The 23869-nt window shown below is 58.5% G+C and overlaps 3 protein-coding genes across 3 annotated transcripts; 1 reads left to right on the forward strand and 2 right to left on the reverse strand.

Annotated features, from left to right (window-relative positions):
* Positions 1–2759: 2759 nt before the first annotated feature.
* Positions 2760–4662, reverse strand: LOC136563919 (E3 ubiquitin-protein ligase RNF182-like). The gene is made up of 2 exons (XM_066561602.1): positions 4543–4662; positions 2760–4071 (listed from the first exon to the last, which is right to left on the reverse strand). The coding sequence occupies exon 2, from the start codon at positions 4038–4040 to the stop codon at positions 3315–3317; it is 726 nt and encodes a 241-aa protein (XP_066417699.1). The 5' UTR covers positions 4041–4071; positions 4543–4662; the 3' UTR covers positions 2760–3314.
* Positions 4663–6234: 1572 nt separating this feature from the next.
* PCIF1 (phosphorylated CTD interacting factor 1) lies at positions 6235–17643 on the reverse strand. The gene is made up of 17 exons (XM_066561543.1): positions 17539–17643; positions 17199–17307; positions 14381–14519; positions 14076–14200; positions 13537–13674; positions 13240–13370; positions 12875–13029; positions 12505–12652; positions 12237–12320; positions 11393–11492; positions 11085–11247; positions 9805–9977; positions 9293–9379; positions 8619–8803; positions 8430–8523; positions 8057–8232; positions 6235–7303 (listed from the first exon to the last, which is right to left on the reverse strand). The coding sequence occupies exons 3-17, from the start codon at positions 14502–14504 to the stop codon at positions 7051–7053; spliced, it is 2136 nt and encodes a 711-aa protein (XP_066417640.1). The 5' UTR covers positions 14505–14519; positions 17199–17307; positions 17539–17643; the 3' UTR covers positions 6235–7050.
* Positions 17644–19379: 1736 nt separating this feature from the next.
* Positions 19380–23747, forward strand: PLTP (phospholipid transfer protein). Its single transcript, XM_066561474.1, has 16 exons — positions 19380–19513; positions 20275–20390; positions 20576–20675; positions 20749–20877; positions 21013–21168; positions 21312–21375; positions 21542–21605; positions 21722–21813; positions 21948–22124; positions 22274–22333; positions 22426–22587; positions 22759–22826; positions 22901–22943; positions 23097–23160; positions 23246–23322; positions 23417–23747. The coding sequence occupies exons 2-16, from the start codon at positions 20282–20284 to the stop codon at positions 23555–23557; spliced, it is 1506 nt and encodes a 501-aa protein (XP_066417571.1). The 5' UTR covers positions 19380–19513; positions 20275–20281; the 3' UTR covers positions 23558–23747.
* Positions 23748–23869: the final 122 nt, after the last annotated feature.

The following is a 23869-nucleotide window of genomic DNA, read 5'->3' on the forward strand; positions in this document are numbered from 1 at the left end:
TGCTGTGCAGGGTCAGGGTGCTGCGCGCAATCCGCAGGCGCTTTCCTAGATTACAGCCCCATTATCTAATCAAGCAGATCCACGGTGCTGATTAGGGCTGGACGAGTCCCGTGGGGACAAGGTTATGGGGCCACTGCAGGGCCAAGGCCAGGGCTGGTCCCAGCCAGCAGCACCAGTGTCCTGGCTGGCTTGAGGTTTCCACACCTGTGGCTGCCCAGAGCACACCATCAGCCCACTGTGGGATGGATGGGACCAGAGCTCTGGCTGCTGTATGTTGGGAGCTCCAGGTGCTGCTCAGGCTCTGGCCACGGGGTAGTGCAGGGGCATGGGACCTCTGAGTGCTGGCACCTCACCCTGGGACCTTCTGCTGTCACCAGGGCCTGCAGGGATCCAGGGATGTGGCCGGGCTCATTAGCACCGGTGACCTTCGCCTTCCTGTCCTGGCCAGCGCTAAGCGGGTTTGTTACATATTTAATATCCTGAGAGCGTTATTAGTCGGTATTTAATGACGGATACAACCTGTGGGATAATCCCAGTCTTAGTGGGGAGGCGTGGTGGCAGGAGCAGGTGGCTCAGGGGGTCGTGGGCTCTCGGGGCCCCTCACACAGCTGCCCACCACTGCCCTGCCCACCCACTGCCCTGCTGTGCCAACCACAGGAACCCCCCAGTGCCTTGCAGGGGTCCCCACTGTCCATGGGGCTGCAGGACCCTTCCCCTTTGTCACTCTGCTGCTGGGAATCCCGTGGCAGGCATGGCAGTGCTGGGGCTTGGGTGAGGACCTGGCCAAGCTAGAGGACAAGCAGGATGGGGCAGCATGGGTTGCTGTCCTCCCACCAGGCTATAATTCTTCCACCAGCCCCTGGCCCTCCAACCCACCCTTCCACTGCACAAGGGGCTCTGCCACCCACAGCCCCAGGTCAGGGCTGCGGTCATGGATGGGACACAGCTCAGCACTGCGGTAAAGCCCCAGCTGGGGTGTGTGTTTGTGGCTCTGGGTGTCCTTGGGGCCCTCGGTGGGCCCCCATGTGCCAGCCCCAGGATGCCATTGTACCCCATCCCTGGGAGCTGCATAGGCTGTGCTGAGCTGGGGGGCTGGGAAGGACCAGGGCTCTGGCTGGTGGCAGGCAGGCAAGGACGGTCCCTGCAAGTCCCTGCCCAACAGTAGCTGGGGAAGGGGGGGTATCAGGTGCCCCAGATCCTGCTGCTGCTCTCGTGGGTGCTAATACCCCCTAATCAGCTGTCAGTCACTGCAGACCCCAGCAGCTATAAAAGACCTGGGAGCAGCTCCCCGGCTCCTCTCCTGCAGTATGGCAGCACCTCGGGGTGAGAGGAGCCCAGGACAAGAGCTGGGGGGCTGCGTGGGGCCTTGGGGGACCCTGCGGGGGCCACCCCAAGCCCTACTGCCCTGCCCCTACCCCTTCTCCTGTCCCTGTCCCGTTTTGGCCGGGTACAGCCTCCTGCCACCCCCTCTCAGCCTCGTGACGCCCCTGGTAAGTGCCTTGCTGCAGCTCCGGGGGAGGAACAACGGGATGCGGGGCTTTCCTGGGACCAGGATGGGACTGTGTGGGGTGGTTGGAAACGGGGCTGGGAACCTGCTGTCCCGAGGCCCCTGCCCCTCCCTGGCATTCCCCTGCCCCCACACACACACACCGTCCTGCACTTGGCACTTTGGGTGCGCATGGGAGAGGAAAACGGGGGATACAGCAGGATACAGGCAGGGTACAGCTCTGCCCTCCCCCACACACAAAGGGCCGAGCTCTGACATCCCACAGCCCCTCTCCTCTGGCCGTCGTGCCCCTCTGTCCCACCCTGACACCCCTGTGCCCCTCCAGGTCTCAGCACCCTTTGAGGTGCCGCTGGGGCTGCCCACAGAGCCGGGGCGGGCGAAGGCGGTGGCGACGCGGGAGAGCACCGGGGCACTGAAGGCTTGGCTGGCACGGCACCCCAGGAACCCCTATCCCAGCAAGGGGGAGAAGGTGATGCTGGCTGTGGTCAGCCGGATGAGCCTCACCCAGGTCTCCACCTGGTTTGCCAATGCCCGCCGGCGCCTCAAGAAGGAGAAAAAGGCGAGCTGGGCCACACAGAGCGCCTCAGATGGAGAGGACAGCGAGGGAGAGGGGGTCCCATCGGGTGCGGTCCCGATTCCCAGTTCCAGCCCCGTGCAGGATGGGTGTGGGGGCAACCCCGAGGTGATGACAGGCCCTGGGCAGGACAAGCAGCCCCAGAAACCCAAGATCTGGAGTGTGGCAGAGATGCTGGAATCTTCACCCAGCAACAGCGAGTGTCTCCCCGGGGTGCCAGTGGTGCTGGAGCAGGTATAGGACTGGGACAGTCATGTCCTGTCCCCAAGGGCATGACACGAGAGACAGCCATGGGACCCAGCAGCTCCCTCAACAAGGAGAGTGGGAGATGCGGGTGGGAGGAACACAAAACAGTAATAAATGTGACTCTGTCCTGGGTCTCCTGGTGTTGACTGTGTGCGGTGGGGATGCTGGTAGGGATGCTGGTAGGGGTGCTGGTAGGGATGCAGGGGTGCCAGCAGAGATGGTAGGGTAACTTCACTGCCAGTGCTGCAGAGAGCAGCCCCTGTGGAGCAGGGCAGGTCCAAGGCAGAGATTAAAAATAGACTTCGCTCTTCTTAATAAAAGTAATAAAATGGTTAGCAGTATTAAATTAATCCTTACAAAACAAAACCCAAGGAGGTTAAATAGAGACTGGAGGCTGTGCAAAAAAAAAAAAAACCCACAATGACTACAAAATAGCTGCAAAGACATCTTTACACACCAAAGAAACTCCTCCACTCCTCCCCTCTGGGACACAATGTCAGCGAACACGAGACTCACACATGAGAAAGAAACACAGATGCGATGGGAGCAGCCCCACGAGGAGCGTGGGCTCCACAGACAGAACTATTTACACTATGGACACGGAGCCGTGCTGGGGCCAGCCCGGCCGCAGGAGCCCCCGGGCTCTGCCCGTCCCTCTCCTGCCGGGGCCCCTCCGGCCGCGGCGCTTCCTCAGCTGGGATCAGAGTCCTGGCTTCTGCTCTTTGTCTGCTGTGCAGGAGGACAAGAGCTGAGGTCTGGCCCAAATGCTTGTAGGCTGCAATGAGCTCCTGCAGCCATTCCAGCCAGTGTGAGCACCCACATGGAAAAGACAGTGCTGTTCTGTGTGGGAAGGCACCAGGCACTGAGCTTCTCCCCATGGTCCAGGCGCAGCATGCTGTGGGTCAGAGGACATGTGTACCTCAAGGGACAATGCCCCAAGGAACCCAAATCCTGCCTGGCTCAGGCACAGGGTTTGGCTGTGCAGGGTCAGGAGTGGGGGAACCCAAAGACCTCCAGGCACAGGCACTGGCAGAGGCTGTAGACAATGCAGAGAAGGAGGGTGGAGGGCACAAGACTGACCAGGATGATGCCCAGGCTGTGGTGCTCGATGAGCAGGAGGTAGATGCCGAAGGGCAGGGAGCTGAAGTAGAGGAGGCAGAGGACGCCCAGAATGAAGCGGGGGATGGCTTGCCACCCCCAGGAGCGCCACTTCTGCCCAGGGCCGTGGCAGGGCAGGGCACCCAGGCTCGTGGGGCGGTACAGCCGCACCACCTCCAGCCTGCCCAGGCTCTCTGGTGGGGCTACGTCCTCTGGAACCTCCAGGATGGTGACAACCAGGCAGTCGGGGCTGGATGTGGGCTCCAGCACGCTGGGGCAAAGGAGTACCTCAGGAGATAGGGGTGGACCCCGTTTCTTGGCCCGTTCACGGCCTGTCAGCAGTGCCAGTGCCTCACCATCATCCTGCAGCTGCTGCACGTCCCCACCCGGCACCGGGCTGTGCTGGCGGCAGAAGGGGCAACGGAGCTGGGGGGTTGAAGCATCCCCCGGGGGAACAATCCTGCGCAGGCAGCGGGCACAGAGGCGATGGCCACAGCGGAGCAGCTTGGGCCTGCGGGCTCGGGCGTCGAAGTGGCTGTAGCAGATGTGGCACTCCAGCTCGGGGGACGAGGGTGCCACCGGCGGGGACACCAGTTTGCTCTCTGGCTGGGCCATGCTCCTGGGGGGCTGCTGGGGGCTGTCCGGGCTGCAGGGAGGGGGCACCGCTGTCATCCAGGGCTGAGGGCAGGCCCCGGGCCCGCTGCCTCCCACGCGTGGGGTCCCAGCGCCGCCGCATGCCGTGGCCATTGTCCCGGTCAGACCCCGGGGCTCGGTGGGAGAGCGGGGCAGCGAAAGCACAGTGGTGGCGACAGCCCCCTCCCGACCGCGACTCCAACCCCAGCCCGGTGCCACCGGCGCTGGGACTCGCCGTCATCCCGCCCCTGCTTTGCGGGGAAAAAATCGCTCCCAGGGGCCGGCGCCAGTGGAAGGGCAGCTCCCGGACACATCTCTGCCCCTCTCGGTGCGTGTGGGTTCCCGGGGGCCCCGGGATGGCTCCGAACACCGGCTGTGCCGGCGGCGGGGACCCCTCCCACCCAGCACCCGCTCCCTGGGCGAGCCGCTCTCGGTCCGTACTCCCCGCCCCCGCTCCCGGCCCGCACCGCATCCTCTCCCGTACCTGCAGCTCCCGGCGGGGACACAGCGGCGGCTCGGTCCCCGCCGCCGGCGGGCTCGGTGGCACCGGTGGGCTCCGCGGCGGCGGGCGAAGGCCCGGCAGCCCCATGGGGGGAGGCGCGGGGCGCTGCCCGCCGCGCTGCGGGGGCGAGCACGGCGCAGGGGCCGCCGGCAGCGCCGCGGCGTTGGCCCGGTAACGGGGAGCGGGGAACGAGGGGGAGCTCGGACGGGCCGTGCTGGAGCCCTGCGGAGCCCCCTCGTGCAGAACCGGGCCCCGCCGGCTGCTGAGGGGCAGGCGCAGGGGTCGGTGCAAGGTTTGGTGCGGGATCGGTGCGGCTCCCGGTACTCCAGGGTTCCCCGCTCACGGTCAGCCCTGAGGATGCTCCTTCCCGGCGTGGGGCCTGCGGGAGCGGCGTTTGGGGTTCAGCATCCCCGGGGAATCGAGTCGGGGGCACTCGGGGGACACAGCACTTGACAGGTTCAGGGTGGGCACAGCCAAGTCCCCTGCACATCCTACACTGCAGACTGTGTTTCCCAAGCCCAAATCCTCTCCCAGCTGCTGCCCTTACAGGGCGTTTCCAGGAGCCCTTGGGGACAAAAGCACTCAGGGATCCCCTCCTTCCCTCCAGACAGGAGAGTGGCAGCACTGCCCACTACAGGGACAATGGGAGTGAGGGCCTTTTTGTCGAAATTGTCCAGGTTTAGTACAGCCTGACAGAGCTTTTATGCAAGGGCTTCAGCTCCTGGTGTGCATCATTGCCCCCAGTCCTGCCCGTACCACCCACTGCTACCAACTCTCACAGCTGCCCCTCACACCACAGACCCTCACAGACTGATCTAGTCCTGGTTATCTGCCCTTGAAATGCCCCAGTGTCAACTTGATGTGTCCCGTCGACCATCTCTTGCTCTGTCAGGATAAAGGAGACTCAAGAAACAGCCCACACCACCAGGCTTCTGGCCACTGATGTCACTTACACATCCCTGTGAGACCACAGCCACTGGATACTTAACCAGGTAACTGTACCTCACTTGAGGGAGCAGGCAAAGGGCTCAGTGTGCACTGACTGACCAAGGGCTGGGTGATGGACACTCCCAGCATCAGCACATCTCTGCTCACCTGTGCCTCCGGAGCAGGTGGTCTTGGGTCAAAAACAATGATTAAAGGGGGAAAAAAAGGCTTTATAAACTGCCACATTCACAGCTGACATTCCCAACTGCCCTGACTTAAAGGACATCAATGATCTCCTTGCCACCATCAAAAGCATCTCTGGAGAGCTTTGAAGCCTCTGGGAGTGGGAAGCATCTGGTGCTGGGCAATTCCTGCCCACTTCAGAGTGGCACTGTCACTGCTGTGGCACTGACACTGGTCCAGCACCAGCAGCGTTGTGGCACTGCACAGGAGAGGTTGGCTGTGCTGCCTGCCCCAATGAGTCCAGAGGCACTTGGAGTCTGAGTGCACTTCTTCAATGGGAGAACACCAAAACCTCACTGGAGCAGTGGGGCGGTCAGGCTGCTGCAGGGGCTCACACTGGTCATTAGGAAAAAATGCCTCCCTCACCAGGAGGCCTGGAAAAGGGCAGATGTCAGACAGTTCTGAAAAATCAAACCCCAACATTTTTCTACCTTCCACCCAGGAAGAGACCAGACAGTGATAAGCACAGACCCCACACCAAAGAAGGCAAGTCATGGACACAAGCAGAGCTGTATGCTGGTTTTAATGTTCCTAAGAACTAGGAAACAGAAATCAAAAATAGATTTTGCTCTTCTTGATAAAAGTAATAAAATGGTTAGCGGTGTTAAATTAATCCTTACAAAACAAAACCCAAGGAGGTTAAATAAAGCCCGGAGGCTCCGCATAAAAACCACAATGACTACAAAACAGCTGCAAAGACATCTTTACACACCAAAGAAACTCTTCTCCTCTGCTCCTCCCCTCTCCAGGACACAATGTCAGCGAACACAGGACTCACACATGAGAAAGAAACACAGATGCGATGGGAGCAGCCCCACGAGGAGCGTGGGCGCCACAGACAGAACTATTTACACTATGGACACGGAGCCGTGCTGGGGCCAGCCCGGCCGCAGGAGCCCCCGGGCTCTGCCCGTCCCTCTCCTGCCGGGGCCCCTCCGGCCGCGGCGCTCAGCGCCCAGCACTCGCGCTTGCCATCCGTCCCTCCATCTGTTCCACCGTCCTTCTGCCTGCCCACGCGCGCGTCCCAGCTCTGGCCGTCCCTTCCCTCGGCGCTCCGGCGTCGCGGAGCTGCCGGCTCCTCCTGCTGCGCCACACTGGGCTCCCTCGCCCTGCTGAGGGCCGTGGCTGAGCCTCCTCTCCCACCGGCCGCCGGACGCTCCCGGCTCCTGGGGGCTGGCGTGCAGTTCGCAGAGGAGAGCGGGTGCTGTGGAGCTGCTGCGCAGGAGTCCCAGGCCGTGCTGCGCAGCCAGCAGTCTCTGCTGCCCCGGCCAGCCTCCCCCGGGGCCACCGGCACCTCCCCTGCTGCCTCGCACCTCTGCCTTAGTTGGGATTAGTCTCTCGGCTGCTGCTCTGCTCTCGGCCCAGCTCCCGCTCTTTGTCCGCTGTGGAGGAGGAGGAGGAAGATGAGGACGAGGAGGAGGAAGACGAGGAGCTGAGGGTTCGGCCCGAATGCTTGTAGGCTGCAACGAGCTCCTGCAGCCGCTCCGGCGTGGGCTCCCACTTGGCAAAGCCGGCGCTGTTCTGCAGGAAGAGGACGGCTGTGTTGTGCACAGCCTTGTAGTACATCTCCTCCCTGCAAGGGAAGAGCACAGGCATCAGCACCTCCCCTGGCTCCCGCCCAAAGCCCTCACACCTGCTCCTCCTCTTCCTTTGTAGACAAGTATTTGTCCCATCCTTTCTCTCATTATTCTGAGCAGAAGGGAAGCACAGTGCAGCCTTGGGCAGTTCTGAGTACAGCAGAGGCTCCTGAGCTTCCAGAGGGAAGAAACTGATGCTGCAGAGTCCCATTGCTGCGTACCAGTACATGCACGTGCTGGAACCTTGCTGTCCCTGCAGAAGGGACTCAGCACAGTGAGGCATCAGTCCTCAGCAGGTAAGAAATTCAGTGTTCTGGCACCTGTTGCTTAAACAAGCTGCTACTCACACTTGTTGCCTCAGCAGCAGAGCAGACACCAGCCTGCCCCACTGGAGACCAAACCCCCACTGACTGCCCCTTGCCTCTGCTCTCCCAGTGACATCCAGCTGCTGCATCACAAGCAGCTACCAGGCCTGAGGGCTGGCAGAGGCACAAATCAGTGCCACAGGTGTGACCTGTTCCAGCTGGACTCGTGCCCAAGGCACACACCTCTCACAAGCTAAAGTTAGCAGTCATTAAACAGACGTTGAATTCACCATGCTGTCTGCCCATCCTAAACACCCAAAGTGATGATGCGCTGTGCTTGTCCTTGCCTGCTCCCTGCTTCCCACTGATTTCAGCCTGGGAGAGGATATTTCTGTCACACAGCTTCAGAGCTGTGTTCCCAAAGGATCTGAGAACAAAGCCTACTTTTTGCAGACATGCTGGGACCCGCTGCGGTACTCGTGATCGAAGGCCGGCAGGATGAGCTGGTGTCGCTTGAATTTGCTCTGCTCCATGCGCGTCAGGGCTGGCGTGGGGGGGTCCCGCCACTCAGGGATGAAGACAATGAAGGAGAGCGGCTCGCTGGAGCTCTCCAGCAGTTTCTAGTGCAAGAAGAAAAGGAACAATCTGAGCAATGACATGTTTTAATAAGTCCTACAGAAAGGAAATGCTTCTGATTTAAGAGCAGTGACCAGCTGTCACTGTCCTCTGTCCATGCCCTCAGGGTGCAGGAGTGGTGAGGAGCAGAGGATGGACAGCACAGCTCCATCCCAAACAACCTCACTGGGAGCAGACATACCTCAAAGTGAGAGACCATGGCATCCATCAGCTCCTCACAGAACGGAGGATTTGCCTCAAAAGAACCACTTATAGGGAAGAAATCCAGGCACGGGCTGGAGAAAGAGGCAAAGATTCCCATCAGCTCATCCTGAGTCATCTCACGGGCATGCACCCACACCCACGCAGAGCAAGGGAACGCAATACTCACCCCCTGGATCCAAAATACCCGTCTGTGTCCAAGAAGGCTGAACAGTACTGTTTAAAATAGCAATTCAGGGGCGAGGCAAAGCATTCAAAACTCACTCCAAAGAGCTTGTGGAGGGCTTCAAAGATGTGCACGGGAAGTGCCCCTTGCAGACCTGTCCCTTCATACAGCCCCACACCGAACATCATCTGAGGAGAGCAAACCCTGGTGAGCCGCGCCAGCACTCGCTGTTCCTGCTGTTCCCTTCACTGACCACAGACCCAGGACCACATGTCCATGCACCCACTCCTCTAGGTATGCAGGGCCCCCTCATCCTTTCTCAAATTCGTGTAGGTCCCTGCATGTACCCAAGAATGCTCTTTAGAGATTTTATCCAACTCTGACCCCACAAAACCATCAGTTTTTTCTTGTACCCAAGTGACTCTTCAGCTGCCCTCAGAGTCAAGAGCTACTGAAGGTTTCCTTCACAAAGATCTTTACCCACACCTATTTCTCATGTCAAGACCACAACTGCTCCCCAGTCCACAGTCCTACCTCAGCAAAACATGAGGAGACTACAGACCCAGTTTAAACCCCATGTTGCTCCAGGCTCCCAAAGCTGTGACCCTTTCCCAGAGCAAAGACAAGTCCCCAGTACTGCCAAGGTTTTCTGATGTACAGCTGTGGTGAGACCGTACCTGATATCGACGGAGAAGGCACCAAACCCTGGGCAGGAACTTTTCAAAGCCTGAGTCGTCGATGCAGCTGTACCGATAAAGAAGCCACTGCAAGAGAAAGCCCAGCCATTGAAGACACCAGGAACAGCCAAGCTATGGTGATACACGCACACTGTGACAGGGAGAGGGAGGCTGAGGAGCAGGTGGGCTCTGCAGGGAGTTGTCAGCACATCTGCTGTCACTGCGTGAGCCACTAACACAAAATGAATGAACCACCACAGCAGCACGTGTTGCAGCAAGGGTTGCCTTGGTTTGAGTACAATGTTCTGGCAGCACAACATTTATTCAGAGCACACACCCAACACCTGGGAAATACTCCCAGCAGAGCCTGACCCCAGCTAAGGTGAGAGTAGCTGTCCTCATGGCCATGGCAGTGTGTGACAGCCCTGCAGGGTCAGCTGGCCAGCCTCTGCCCAGCCCTGCCCAGGAGATGACCGTGCCCCAGGGGCAGCAGAGCAGTGCCCAGCCCTTACCAGCTTGCTGAAGTAGTTGCGGCTCACTTTGACCATCTCCCCCTTGTAGCGCACACACGCCACATTGTTCTCCATGTGCATCTCCACGCTGGGCAGTGGCGGGGAGGGGATGGCCAGTCTCACGGGGTAGCAGTACACCAGCCTGTCCTGGACCTCAGGAGCTTCCACCTCAGCTATGGACAATGAACAGAAAGGCAGCCTGTGAGAAGCCAAGGGTATTCGGGACCAATCTTCAGTCCACCTCAAAAGACACAGCTAAGCAAAAAGGGCTGAAGAATAGGGTGGTCCTCCCAAAAAACCACCATGGTGGTCCCTCACAGATCTTGTAGGCAGCTACCTAGGTTCAAAGCTGATTCCCTAATGCAGACAGCACACAGCCACCCCAGCGTCCTGAGGCATGCTCCAAACAAACAAAACCCTCTTTTGTTGCTACTGTTTCTTATTTCAGTTTGCCCCAAACTCATCCAAAGCACAATAAAAATTCACAGGCTGCCAAATGCAGGAGGCAAAAGAATCTCCCTGCACCTTGTGGTTATCCATTGCCTCAGCTTCAGGGAGACCTCATAAATCAGCTGGAAGGAATCTCTGACTTAATGGGGTTGGAAGATAAGCATCAAAAACAATGGCAAAAGGCAGACATTGGGACCTGAAGGGAGCCTAAGGAGAGCCAGGACCCAAAAGGGAAAAGAACTACAGACAGTGGCAATGAAAAGAAGCAGACCCCATGGAGGAAGGAAAAGCTGACTAGAGAGAGATATACAGACACGAATGAAAGAAAGAACAGAGGAAAGATCAAGGAACACAAACTCTGCCAAGAAAGGGTGCACAGTGACAAGCTGGGAGGCAGAGGGGTGCTCAAAACACAAGAAATGTGGCAAATGAGAATAAAGGAGAACACTCAGCATTACTAAGGGGGTGTCAGCTGTCCCCAGGAATTAATGAAGCAGCAAAGCAAAAAAGTGAAATGAATGAATGCCTTGCTCAGTGTGACCTGCTCCTAACAAGCTACTTCATCCTGGCAAATCACATATTTGTAGTATCTGATGGTACAGCTGGTCACAGGACCTGATGGAAGACAATCTGTCACTGCACAGACACTGGGACTGAAAGCTGAGGCCCATGTTGGACTGGCTGTTTCTTACTTTGAAACAGATTGTCTGACTTTTGGAGACAGAGCTGCTCTCCCAACAGGTAACACTCCCTGAATAGAGACAGGCCAGACCATGGGGCCTTTAACTGCAGTGCTGCAGCTCTACAGCTCCTCAAAGCTGGCTGCATACCAGAGATATTGTTCTCTTTGAGTATGGCAAGATGCTTCTCCCGGATGCGCTTGACGTATTCCAGGGATATGTAGTAAATTTTACTGCAGATGCCTTCGACAGAGTCCTTGGCTGCAGCAGACACATGGGGCCCACACTGTTTGCGTAAGTGCTCCAGGCGGTCCTGTGGAAACAGAGAACCAGAGTCTCTTAAACGGCCACCACTGGCTCTCCAGGGGTCTTCAATGTCTCCAGAAGGACCTGTACCTGTCCCCACATGTCCCCTCCCCAGCTCCCTGTGCCCAGCCACACATCAGTGGTACACTGACCATGTAGTCCTCCTTGGAGGCAGAATGGTCCCGTCGCAGCCAGCTGAAGGTGTCCTCCACATTCCACTTCACCACCTTCCTGCTGTCTGGGGAAGCACTCCTGCAAAAACAGAGGCAAAATTTAACTCACAGCTGCACAGCAAGATATTCCACACCCCTCCAAAGTTTTCTATCAGTGGGGAATGTGGACAGTCACTTGTCAAGGCCCATCCCTGTCACTCCCCTCCATTCTCTGGAAAGGCCTTCCAGACATTTGCATGACTGCAGACTGCTACATTCTCTCCAAAACTTGGTGTAGCTGGCTGCTGTCCTCTCTGCAACAGGAGAGGCCCAAAAAGCCTTTATTTGTCATGGCACTGGTCCATTTTGACACTGCCTCTAATTTTCAATTACTGCTAGGGGCCTGTAACTCTGAGAAAACTACCCTGTTTACAAGCTTTTCCTTTCCCCCACAAGGTTCTCCCCAACTCTCTTCCTCAGTTCTGTCTCCTGTGGCAGAACTGGTCAGAAAAACCCTACCTTGTATACAAAATGCCACTCTAAGCTTGTTGCTCTGTAACACCAGTGAGTGCCCAAGCACTCCTGATTTTATCTCAGGGATAACGAAAGACATTCCACACCCAGTACTTCATTGTCTCCAGACATATTCAGCTCCCCAGTATGACATTTTACAGTAACATAATTATCAAAAGATGGTTCCAGCACTACTGTTTTTCCTCTGTATGTTCCTAATCTTGCTTTTCCTCAATAACATTATGCCCAGTGCTGAATAAGGCAGGATGAGAAGCCCCTAAAGTCCTTTTGTCTTTTCTGAACGTGAGAGCACTGCGAGAAGAGCTCCCACCTGGATTCAATCAGTCGTTTCGCAGCCTCAGCATACTTGAAGAGCAGCCTCTTGGCTTCCTCTCGGAACTTAATTCTGGATAACCTGAGGTAAGTTAAATTCATATGCATGAGTCTCACAAAGGCATGGAAGACAGGTTCAGTTCCCCAGCTTTCCTTCACCAGCATCCAAACAAAGGGAAGCACCACAGCAGAACCGTGGCAGGTAAATCACCAGACCAGACTGACCCAGAACCATCCCAACAAAGTGCTCTGTCTGTGAACAGTACCTGATGGGAATGTCATTCATGATCTCTCTGAACATGGAAGGAGACACTACTGGCTCGCAGTCACTCGGTAGAAGAGGATCTGTCCCTTTATCAACCACTTTTCTCTCCAACATCCAGCGATTAAATGACTCCCTTGGGGGGTCAATCCCTGGAGATGCACAGAAGGGTCTAATCAATACCATACAGAAATGCCCAGTAGCTCTGATAAGGATCATCACACGAAGTTCTGCCTAATCAATTAACCAACAATGCCACAGAGTATAACCATCACAAAAAGAGAACACAGGGACTAGACAGGCATAAAACAAAAGTCAGATCACCAGAACACTAGAACTGAGATGGAAATCAACGGAACCCAACAGAAACTCACCTTCCCGCTGCTGGCAGAGCTCACGGTAATGCTGCCGCAGCTTGAGAATGAGCTGGGACCGGAGCAGCTCCACCTCGGGGTGTGGAGAAAGCACTTCTGATGGTGCCCTCTGCTTAATCACAGCATTTGTCTGAATATCCAGGTCCCAGTATACTCTGTGGCAGAAGCAAATGTCATCAGGATAACCAGATCACTGGCTAATTATCAAATAATACTTTTAAAGATGCTTCCTTGGGCTGTTTCACCAACCAGGAAACCAAACTATCAAGACCCCTGGCAGTGATTTCTCCCTCAGGTTTCTTGAAACCTGTTTGTCTCAAACACTTTACTGAGAAAGGAACAGAAGACAAATGGACACAACTCACTCAGTTGGTCGTAGAAGAGCTGCCTGCTGTTTGTCTTCAGGTGAAACACACCATGACTTCAAAACAGAGGTTCCTGGAATACTGGGAGAGCTGGGGACTGGCTGAGCAGCTGGGTTCCCTGGGACATCCACCTGTGTGTGTGAGAGATGAATTACTGCACCAAAGAGACAGGTAAAGGAGAAGCAGCCCAGTGAATCAAACAGTCCACACCAGCACACCACACAGGAGACGCCCATGAGCTCTCCAGCCCCCCTTGGTTTCAGGCTGCACATGTTTGTTTCAGAGCACCACACCCACCTTGGGCTTCTTCACACTGTTGCCACTTGGTGGAACCTCTTCTGAGAACCTCCTCTTCCTCTGCTTGCTCTCCACAGAAGCATCTGCCACCCCACCTTCCAGCGGCATAGGAGCCGCATTCAGTCCCAGAGGGTCTGACTATGAGAGTCCAAACAACAGCACATGTCAAGCTCATCCACTGCCACTGCAGTGTCCCATTGCACTGCTCCCAGCTCCCACGTGAATGGAAATAGGGACACCACTAGTCACACCTGCACAAAGCTGAAAGATTCTCTTCTAGATGTCTATATGCTTCTTTAAAATACTTTAATGAGAAAAACTCATCACAAATCCCCCATGCTGACTGTTCTTTGAGCGGTGCATGACTCCTGGAACAGCAACACCTGACAGAGGAACACTTCCCCAGAATCATGCCAGACAATGGACCGAGCAAGGAGTTCTGAAGGCACACAAGACCCTCACACACCTGTAATCTGAGGCCCACAGACCATGAAGACCCCAGTCCTGGCACAGCACTCCCACGGTGAGTGAGCACTTACTATGACATCGTGCTGTCCCAGCACAGGCATTTCCCACAGAGACTGGTTGGTGAAGCGGTTGAAGTAGTACGGGCGGTTCTCCCGCTTGCTCCAGCACTTCTCCCAGCCAGCCTGCACCAGCTCATCTGAGAGGACAGTGAGAGTCAGGAGAGGAGCATCCTGCACGACAGACCTGCCCTGCAGTGCCCAGCACTGTCACAGCACACTCTGAAACACACATCATTCCTGGCCTCCCTTGGCAGCCTTGTTTCACCCCTCTCCCCACTGCCAGGACCCTGCAGAATTCCTGAAGGCAGAGTTGGTACCTGGCAGGTCCTGTACCAGGCGCATGGGTTTGGGGGAGCTGGGCTGGTTCTGGTTGGAGGTGCCAGGTGAGTGACTCATGAGAGACGCTTCCTCCGCAGGGCTTCTGTGATTCTCATTGGCCATTTCTCAGCAACCACACTGGAAAAAACAGAGTAATATCCAGTGTTACAGCAGGAAAGGTCCCAGATCTGCTTGGCACACTCAGGTGTAGCAATAAAAGTTCATTCTGATAATAAAACAGGGATTGAACCAGTACACGCAAACTGCACCTCAGCCCTGAATAACACCTGTTATCCTGGATACAACGAGCTATGAGGAATGCTCAGTGTTAAATGGGGTTAGCCAGGGTGTTCTTCAGGGCAGCATTCAAAATACTCCCTTTTCAGCTAGATCTCCCAAAGAGTGAAGCATCAGATTGTAAAAATTAACATAAGCTCCTCTGTGATTATGTGCCACCTTCTGCCACACCAATACCACTGGCCAGGTCTGATCTGTTATCCTCAGAGACAGTTTGAATCAACTCACACACACATAACTGCACATCATTTCAACAAAAGGCTTTCATTAAAAAAAAAAAAAATCTGCTATATAAAATAGCCCTGGAGGTTGACTAACAACTTCTGTGGTTCAGAAAACCACAGGCTGGGACTCAGAAGCTCCCGAATTATTACCCTCTGCATGTCCCAGGCTGACACGTCCTAGTGCTAGTCCTAGTCCCACAAGCAAGGCCTCAGCCAGCTGTTTTGGCCCTTGCTGCTTTTTCATCTGCATAACAACAGTTATGCAAAAGAAGGTCTGTTGGAACAATAAAGCTCCTCTTAATCATAATTTAATGTTGCCAGCTGGAGAGGAACAGCCAGGCTTTTCCTCTCTTAGTCACCACTCTTCCCCTGGGGAAGTTTCTGAAACAGCGCCACAGATTGCTCTTCTCTGGCAGCCCAAAACGCATTGGCAATGAACTGGGGGGAAACAAGGCATTTTACATAATTCCCAGCTACCTCAGACACTTAACTCTCTCTTCAGGCTTTGGAGACACCCCACAGCACACACCAGCAGTCAGGGCAGCAGCAGCACAATGCTGTGCATAGTGTGCTCCTCACCTGAGCAGCACACTACCTGGCAGCAGGAGCCACATACAGGAGCTCTCCAATAAAAACTCTGGATTTTTTTAGGGCTATCACTGGGATTTGAAGCCTTTGCTGCCCTTCCTGTGCATAAAGGCCAGTGGCTATTTCAGCAGAACAGAAGCAGGAACAAATAGTGGTCAAGAGTGAGTGGCCAGTAGCTCAGCTGCCCACAGCATTGGCTGAGATCAGCACTGAGGAACTCGACTCCTTCAGCCCCTTGGAAGATGTTTCCATCCTTCCAGCCAGGGTACACAAAGGAAGGTGTGGGACACTGTGGACACCTGGAGTTTGGGTCTCTGCCCCAGAGCAAGCAGGTAATGCCCTGTGCCTGCTGCAGAGCACAGGACACAGGAGGGGACCTTTAATGGCCTCAGCAGTGAGCGTTGTGCAATCTCACACTCCCTCCTGAACTCCAACCCCACCGTGTCCTTACAGCCACTTCACAAAGGTGCCAAGGTGAGCTGGGCCAGGGGCAGCAGCTCAGGCTTGTGTCAGCCCGTGGGTACAGGGACCCTGGAGACGGCAGGGCTGCAAGGCAGGAGCACAGGGAAGCTCTGAGATGTTTAGTCCCTCCTCCTCAAATTAAAGCTACACTGCACATGCAACTGCTGCTGTGTCCTGCATGTTACACAGAGCATGCACACCCTGGAGTGAACTGGTGTGTACTGGGGGGACCAGAGCTCCCAAAGTCATGACTGTCAGGATTCACAGACAGCACTGGGCACAGAGCCCTGGCCAGCTTGCATGGCACATGCCAGCTCCAGTGACCGGCCAGTATTTTTCACCACCCATCGCTCAAAAGAGCTGTCAAATAGGGTGACTGGCTCTGCCTCCTCCCATTTATGGATAAACTGGAATGGTGGAAGTAGCCAAGAAGTTTTATCACTTGATCAGTGTTAACAAGTATTAAATCCAAGTACCCTTAAGGTCTGGGAAAAGGAAACAGCCAAACTAACAGGAATCCTGGCAGAAGCCACTCTACTTTTATGTAACTACACTGGGACTTAGACAGTGACAGGGATCCAGAGGAAGCATTTTATGGTGATTACGGTATGTTTTTATACACCATGGCAATGCATACAGTGCTTCACAAACACGGTACAACGCTGTCCCTGCCCAGAGAGCTTACAACCTAGAGCAGCAGCAGCACAACCAGAGACCACAGCGAGGGGTAAGGAGACACAGAGTAAAGAAGTACAGCAAACAGGACCGGTATTTGTTTCCATTTCACCGAGATAGAATTTTGTACAAGACAACAGCAAATGCAGACAAAGGAGATCAGCGACAGCCCCCCGGGACAACCCCGCGGCTCTCCCCCATCCCAGAACCACGGCTGCTCCAGGAGGCTGGGAGCCAGGCCATCGCCTCCTCCATCGGCACCCATCCCCTTTTCGAGCGCCGGCCGGCGGGCCCGGAGCTGAGCAGCGCAGCGCTCCCGGGGCACCACGGGCACTGGGCACCGGGGCACCGTGTCTGCGCGGGGAAGCGGCCGGGAACCTCCTGGGGCTGCCCTGCCGGCGGCGAAGACGGCACGGAGCTCCTCGGCGCGGCGGGCCGGGGCCGGCGGGCGGCCACGGGCGCCCAGCGAGTGCGGAGAGGAGGCGGCGGCGGCGACAACTCTGCAGTCTGGCCGGGAGCGGTCCGGGGGCGCGGCCTAAGCGGGGCGGCGGCCGGCCGGGCGGGTACTTACGGTGGCGGGCTGCCTGGCGGGACGCGTGGCTGTCGCTCCGTGCTCGCCGCTGGCGCGCCGGGGCCGCATCCTCATAGCGGGGCGTCCCGCGCCTGGCCCGCGGGGGCGGCTGCGGAGACAGGAGCCCGTTACGCCGCCGCGGGGAGGGGCCGCGCGACGCGCAGGCGCAGCGGGGGCACAGCGGGGGCGCGGCGGCGGGAGCGCGGCGGCAGTAGCAGCCGCGCTCTAAGATGGCGGCCGCGGGCCTGCGCCGCCTCCCCTCCGCCGCCCGCGCGCCGCCGCCGGTCCCCGCCGCCTCCTCCTGCACGGCGGGCCGCGGCCACGCGGTTGCGCCGCTTACCTGGGCGTGAGGCCAGGGGCTGCAGGCACCGGGCACCGCTGCGTCCGCCACCGCCGCCGCCCCACCTCCGCCTCGCCCGCCCCGCCGCCGCCATCTTGCGCCGGGACCGCGGGTGTGGAGCGCATGCGCGAAGCAGAGCCCGCGCTTGGGGGAATTACGTGGAGCACGCGCAAAGGTTGCGCGGTCACCCCGCCCACCCGGCGCCATCTTTGTGGCGGGCGCCGCCCCGCGGTGGGTGCGGAGCGGTCCCCGCGCTGTCATGGAGCCGCTCGGTGCAGGCCGGCCCGCCCTCCCGCCCGCCGCGGGCGGTTCCCGGCACTGACAGGGCGCGGCCGCAGCGGTCGCCACCAAAGGGCCTTTGAAGAGCGGCGGCGCCGGGGCGGGGTGGCGGCCGAGGCGGGGGGGCTGCATTGATGTGGGGGCGTGGGGCTTCCGCCACCCGCCGGGCACAGCGGTTACTCCGGCTGCGCTTCAGCCCGGGCTAGCCCTGGCAGCCGCTGCCTGTCCCGGCGGTCCCTCGGGCGCAGCGCTGACACGTCCCTCCCCACACTATTGCTGTGGCCGTTCCCCGGCCCGCGGGTCCCGGTGGCAGCCGACGGGCGCTGGCAGTGAGGGACCACAGGTGGCTGGGGTCGCTCCCTTGTCCTGCGGCTGCTGCTCCACAGCATATGCTGGAGGATGGCACAGGACGTGGAAGGAGGACACGGCTGTTACTGGGGGCTCCCTGGGGGCCGCAGAACCTCTCGCAGCCGGCGGAGCTTCTGCCACATCCACCTAGCAGAGCACCCGTCCTGCCTCGGCCGCAGCTCCCTGGGCAGCCGATGGCTGGTGCTGGCCCATGGCCCCCGGGGAAGACGGGATGGGGAAACTGCGAGGCCTCTCCTGCCCTTTTCTCCTGGGATATCCCCGCTGCCCAGCTTTCCAAGGGGTTTCCCATCTCCCGGAGTCCTGCCCTCTGCTCCGGGAGCACCGGGGTCAGTTTAATGAGTTAACGCTGGCGCAGCAGTTCTGGGGTGTGTAAGTGCTGTGTAAGCACTGAGGCTCCCGTTTTGGGCTTCCAGCAGCCCGGCTCCGCTGCCCAGAGCACCGATAACCCCCCAAGGCACAAAGGGCGGCTCAGACCGACCCCTGAGGGCAGAGGGGACTCTGTGAAGGGACAGTGAAACTCCAGCCTTGGAGCGAGGCAGCTCAAGTGGCCGAGGGGGTGGAGAGAGCAGGGGCAGACTCTCGGCATGGCTCGGCCAGGCAGGATTTTCGGGAGGGAGCCCCGGGCTGAGGAGCTGCCCGTTTTTCCGTGGGCGCTCATGGGGACACTCTGGCAGTGCCTATTTCGGTGCTGCGACACCGGAGCTAGCCCAGCTGCCGCTAACACACGGGGCAAGGCCGTCCAGAGGCGCATCCTGCAGAGCCAGTGCTGCCTGCCTTGGGGTCGGGGCAGTCCTGAGGCTCCGCAGCTTCTCTGCTCAGGTTCATGTTACAGATGGCCATAAACCAGCCCCCAGCAGCACCCCCGGCCTGGGTCTGCACTGAAGCTGGGATAGCCGAGCACTGGCAGAAGCTTCATAACATAGACTGGGAGTCCCCAGCAGCCCAGGCCCTCCCGGACATTGCCGTTTGCACGGGGGTGCCGGAGAGATCCATGGCTGTGGCTGCGTGTGCAGGACACGGGGAGCGGTGTTTTCGGGAGGAGGAAGGCTTCGTGTCCAGCCTGGAGGTGGCCAGGCGAGCCGCTGTCTGTGCCGATGCTGGCAGCCAGCCGGGCTCGGCGGGACACAGACCTGCATCCTCCCCGTCCGTCCGTCTCGCTGTCTCCTCCCAGCTGTGAACCCACAAGGAGTGGCAGTTGGGGGCTATATAAAGGCAGGGAAACCTCAGCCAGCTCAAAAGAAAGTCTTGGAGCTGGTGGTGTTCTCCCTGCCTCCTGCCTTCACGTGATTCAGCTTCCCCACGCCGGGAGCCGAGGAAAAGCCTCGCTGTAAGTACCCGAACTGAGCCGGCATTGTGTGGGGGAGTCCCCAGCCGCTGGGCAGGACGGTGGCTCCGGGCCCCGGGGAAGGGGATCTCGCATCCTCTCCCTTCATAGAATTGGAGGAAAACGCTGTGGGGGGTGCCCCGTCCCATCGCACAGCCTCGGGGAGAGGGTCCCCATCCTCTCCTTTCAGAGAACTGGCGGAAACTGTGGGGAAGCCCCGTCCCATCCCGCAGGCTCGTACGGAGCTCTGCCTGTTGCTGCGGGATGGACAGGCTCCAGCTCCCGTCTCAAACCAGCCTAGGGGCAGGCGGCACTTCTCGGGGGGGCTGTGAGGGTTGTGGGACGGCCCCACGGGCGAGGGCTCGCTCTTCTGCGAGCTGCTGGGGCTCCCCGCTGCAGCAGCACGCACGGGGCTGGCGCCTGGCCCTGCGGTTTGGGGAGCGGGTGTGTTCAGGGTGGGGGAGTGCTGGAGTGGGTGTTCCCCGATGGGAACCGGTGCGGGGGCTTGTGCACAGCACCCTGGGGTGGGAGCCGTGCCCCTCATGGGCTGCTGGTCCAGGGGTTTCGGGCAAAGGCGACCTGGGCAGCACTGGGGGGTTTCAGGGAGAACACTGGAGCCATGGGGTGCTCCTTGGAGCTGTCCCCTGCCCTGGGCAGGTTGGACAGCAGCTGCTTCCCTTCCAGTGTGTCCCCTGGGCCTGTCTGTGCTGACACCCATGTATGTCCCCAGGCCAGTCCGTGCTGACCCTGCTCTCTGCCTCCAGGTGCGAGATGGCTGCCGGCGGCTGCCTCCTTCTTCTCCTTCTGCCCTCGCTGGTCACAACTTCACACAGCGCTCCTGGCTGTAAGATCCGGATTACTTCCAAGGGGCTGGACCTGGGTAAGGCGCCGGCCAGGATCTCTCAGTCTGGGAAAGAGGGACATTGGGCACCCTCCTGGGGTCTGTGCTTGTGTAGGGCTCTGCCTGCACTGTTCCACCATGGGGTGGCCGGGGAGCAGTGGGGGCTGTGAGGGGCGATGCTGCCAGGAGGGCATGTCCCAGCCCAGCCTCGTTTTTCCCTGCAGTGAAGCAGGAGGGGCTGCGCTTTGTGGAGCAGGAGCTGCAGAACATCACGGTGTCAGACCTGCATGGGAGTGAGGGCCAGTTCCAGTACAACATCAGCCAGTGAGTGCTGCCTGCTGCCCACGGCTTCCTATGTTCATCTGTCTGTATAACCACTCCTGTCCCCTCCCTGCAGGGTCAAGGTCACAGACCTGCAGCTGGCCTTTTCAGACCTGAACTTCCAGCCCCAGCAGCACCTTGTCTTCAACATCAGCAATGCTTCCATTAGCCTACGCTTCCGCAGGCAGCTGCTCTACTGGTTCTTGTGAGCTGCCTCCCCTTCCTCCTGCTCTGGGTGCTAGCCCACCCCATAGCTGTGCTTGCTGGGTGCCACAGGTGCCTTGCTGTCCTGCAGCTGGCAGGAGCTGTGTGCTCCTCTCATCTGCTTTCCCGCTTCTAGCTATGACATTGGGTCCATCAATGCCTCTGCGGATGGTGTCCACATTTACACAGTGCTGCAGTTGGCCAAGGATGAGGCTGGGCGCCTCAAGATCTCCAATATGACCTGCAATGCCTCCATAGCGAGAATGCACGCTGGCTTTTCTGGCACACTCAGGTAACACCTGACCCCTCTGTGTGTTCCTGGCTCCCTGACCCCCTTCCCACACTTTCAGTGCTTCCTCAGCCCAGCTGTGTGCTGGAATGGGTACAGAGCCACAGGGAGAACCGGCAGTGTAGAACCACTCTTGTGTTTTCCAGGAAGGTCTATGAGTTCCTGAGCACCTTCATCGTCACAGGGATGCGCTTCCTCCTCAGCCAGCAGGTACAGCTGAGCACAGGGAGGGGCTGTGGGATGTTAGGGCTCGATCCTTCATGTGTGGGAGAGGGCAGAGTTGTATCCCACCCGTCTGCTGGGCCTTGTCCTGCCTCTGCAGCTCCCCATCCAGTCCTGGGAGTGATTCCCCTCAGCCTGGCTCCTTGCCTTGCAGATCTGCCCATCCCTGGAGCATGCCAGCCTGGTGCTGCTGAACTCTTTGCTGGACACAGTGCCTGGTGTGTGTTGCCCTGGGAAAGGGCTGGAATCCCATTCACTGTCAGGCAGACAGGGCTGGACATCAAGCTGCCAGGCAGCTCCAGGCTAAGTCACACCTGCACATCTTCCCCGGCAGTGAGAAACTACGTGGATGAGCATATCGGGATTGACTACTCCCTCCTACGGGATCCATCCATCACCAGTGACACCCTTGAGCTTGACTTCAAGGTGAACGCTGGGTCCTGCCTTGCTGGTCCTTCCCCATCTCTGTGGAGAAGGCTGTGCCAGCAGGCACATTGGGCTTCATGGAGCAGGTAAGGGCTGCCCCGTGGCTGTGGGAACCTCTCCTGCTCTTGGTCCAGGGCATGTTCTTCCCCCGGGTGAGAGAGGACCAGGAGCTGGAGAACCATGCAGTGGAGCCGGTGATCAAGGAGACTGAGCGCATGGTTTATGTTGCCTTCTCTGAGTACTTCTTCGACTCAGCCATGCACTCGTACTTCCAGGCAGGAGTACTGACCATAGAGCTCCAGGGCGAGAAGGTAAGGAGCACCAGACGCTCAGACTGTATGCAGGCAGGAGGGAGGGGTGGGCTGTGTTATGGAGCAAAGGAGGTGGCATCCAGGGAGCAGCTTTGCTGGGACCTGCAGCAGTGGCTTGCTCCTCCTCCAGTAGTTTGTGCTCTCCACAGGTGCCCAAGGACCTGGAGGTTTTGCTGAGAGCCACATTCTTTGGGACCATCTTCATGCTGGTAAGGAGCCCCCAAACAGGATGGAAGGCATGGCAGAGCCCTAGGACAGAGCCTGCTTTGTGCCTAGCTTCCAACTCACCTGCCTTCCCCAGAGCCCTTCTGTGGATGCTCCGCTGCGGCTGGTGCTGCAGGTCTCTGCTCCCCCACGCTGCACCATCAAACCCTCAGGGACCTCAGTTTCTGTCTCTGCTTTCCTGAACATCTCACTGGTGCCCCCGGACCGCCCACCTGTCCAGCTCTCCAGCATGGCCATGGTGAGAGGGGGGCTGGGGCTCCTTGTGCAGTCACCCCAGTGTATATGGGAGCAGTGTCCCTCATCCTGTGTTGTAAGGCACTGGTGTCACCGAGCAGAGGGACACTGGACTGGTGGCATGAGCTGGCCTATTGTCCTCTGCTTGCTGTGAGTCAGCCCTCTCCCTCCCCAGGAAACCAAGCTGAGTGCCAAGGTGTTTCTGCAAGGGAAGGCACTGCGTGTGCAGCTGGACCTACGACGGTATGGCTGGGGTCCTATGGGGCATGGGGAGGGTCCCCTCCACACCCTACTCACAACTGCCTCCTTCTGTGCAGGTTTCGCATCTATTCCAAGCAGTCAGCGCTGGAGTCACTTGCGGTGAGAGCATGCTGATGGCCTGGGAACCCTTACACCCAGCCACAGCTGGGGTGGGCTGGGGAGAGGCTGTCCATTCAGGATCCCCCCTTACAGCCCTCCCTGCCCTGGGCTGGCAGCTCTGCCACTACACTGACCCCAGCTCTTCTCCCACAGCTGTTCTCACTGCAGGCCCCACTGAAGACCTTGCTGCAGCTGACCATCATGCCCATCATTAATGGTAGGCATCACTGCTCCCACACAACTGGGAGTGTAGGCAGGGGCATAGCAGAGCTCAGCCTCATCCCAGCTCTCCCTCACTGCAGAGAGGACAAAGAAGGGGGTGCAGATCCCACTGCCTGAAGGCATGGACTTCACCAGGGAGGTGGTCACCAATCACGCGGTATGTGGTGGGATGGACACAGCCTGTGCCTCCATGTCCTGCTAGGAAGGGCACTGTCACCTCCAGCCTTGCACTGACCCTCTTCCCTCTGCAGGGATTCCTCACAGTGGGAGCTGATCTCCACTTCTCCAAGGGGCTGCGGGAGGTGATTGAGAAATACCGCCCGGTGCCGACCGCCGCTGCCTACTCCAGCTCCCAGCCTGCAGAGCCCAGCCTGGATCCCAGCTCGCTCTAGCTCTCCTCCCTGGACCAAGGGCAGATCCCGGGCTGGACCCGTAGACTGTAGGTAGGAAGCAGCTTCCCTGGTACCACCAGCACATTGTCAGGGCGTCCAGGCCCTGGTGGGGCGCAGCAAGGTGGAGAGGGTGCTCTGGGAATCCCTGCTGCAGCCCTGTTCATTACACTAATAAACCACCTGACTCCAACCACATGGCCTCATTGCTTGGAGGACATGTCCATGCCGGGGTACATGGTGGGGAGATGGAAAGGAGGCAGCTGATGCCCAGCTTGGATCCTTGGGAGCAAACGAAGCTTAGTGCAGTGCCAG

Source organism: Molothrus aeneus, chromosome 17, assembly GCF_037042795.1.
Source record: "Molothrus aeneus isolate 106 chromosome 17, BPBGC_Maene_1.0, whole genome shotgun sequence".
In the NCBI taxonomy this organism is placed as follows: Eukaryota; Metazoa; Chordata; class Aves; order Passeriformes; family Icteridae; genus Molothrus; species Molothrus aeneus.

Excerpts from the sequence above, each read along its gene's own strand:
- LOC136563919 (XM_066561602.1), bottom strand. The coding sequence starts at position 4,040 with ATGGCCCAGCCAGAGAGCAAACTGGTGTCCCCGCCGGTGGCACCCTCG.
- PCIF1 (XM_066561543.1), bottom strand. The coding sequence starts at position 14,504 with ATGGCCAATGAGAATCACAGAAGCCCTGCGGAGGAAGCGTCTCTCATG. Across the intron at positions 13,030-13,239 it reads GCTCTTCTACGACCAACTGA|AGTATACTGGGACCTGGATA; the intron begins GTGAGTTGTGTC and ends CTTCTGCCACAG. Across the intron at positions 7,304-8,056 it reads TCCCAGCATGTCTGCAAAAA|GGAGGAGATGTACTACAAGG; the intron begins GTAGGCTTTGTT and ends CTTCCCTTGCAG.
- PLTP (XM_066561474.1), top strand. The coding sequence starts at position 20,282 with ATGGCTGCCGGCGGCTGCCTCCTTCTTCTCCTTCTGCCCTCGCTGGTC. Across the intron at positions 22,944-23,096 it reads CAGCGCTGGAGTCACTTGCG|CTGTTCTCACTGCAGGCCCC; the intron begins GTGAGAGCATGC and ends CTTCTCCCACAG. Across the intron at positions 23,323-23,416 it reads AGGTGGTCACCAATCACGCG|GGATTCCTCACAGTGGGAGC; the intron begins GTATGTGGTGGG and ends TTCCCTCTGCAG.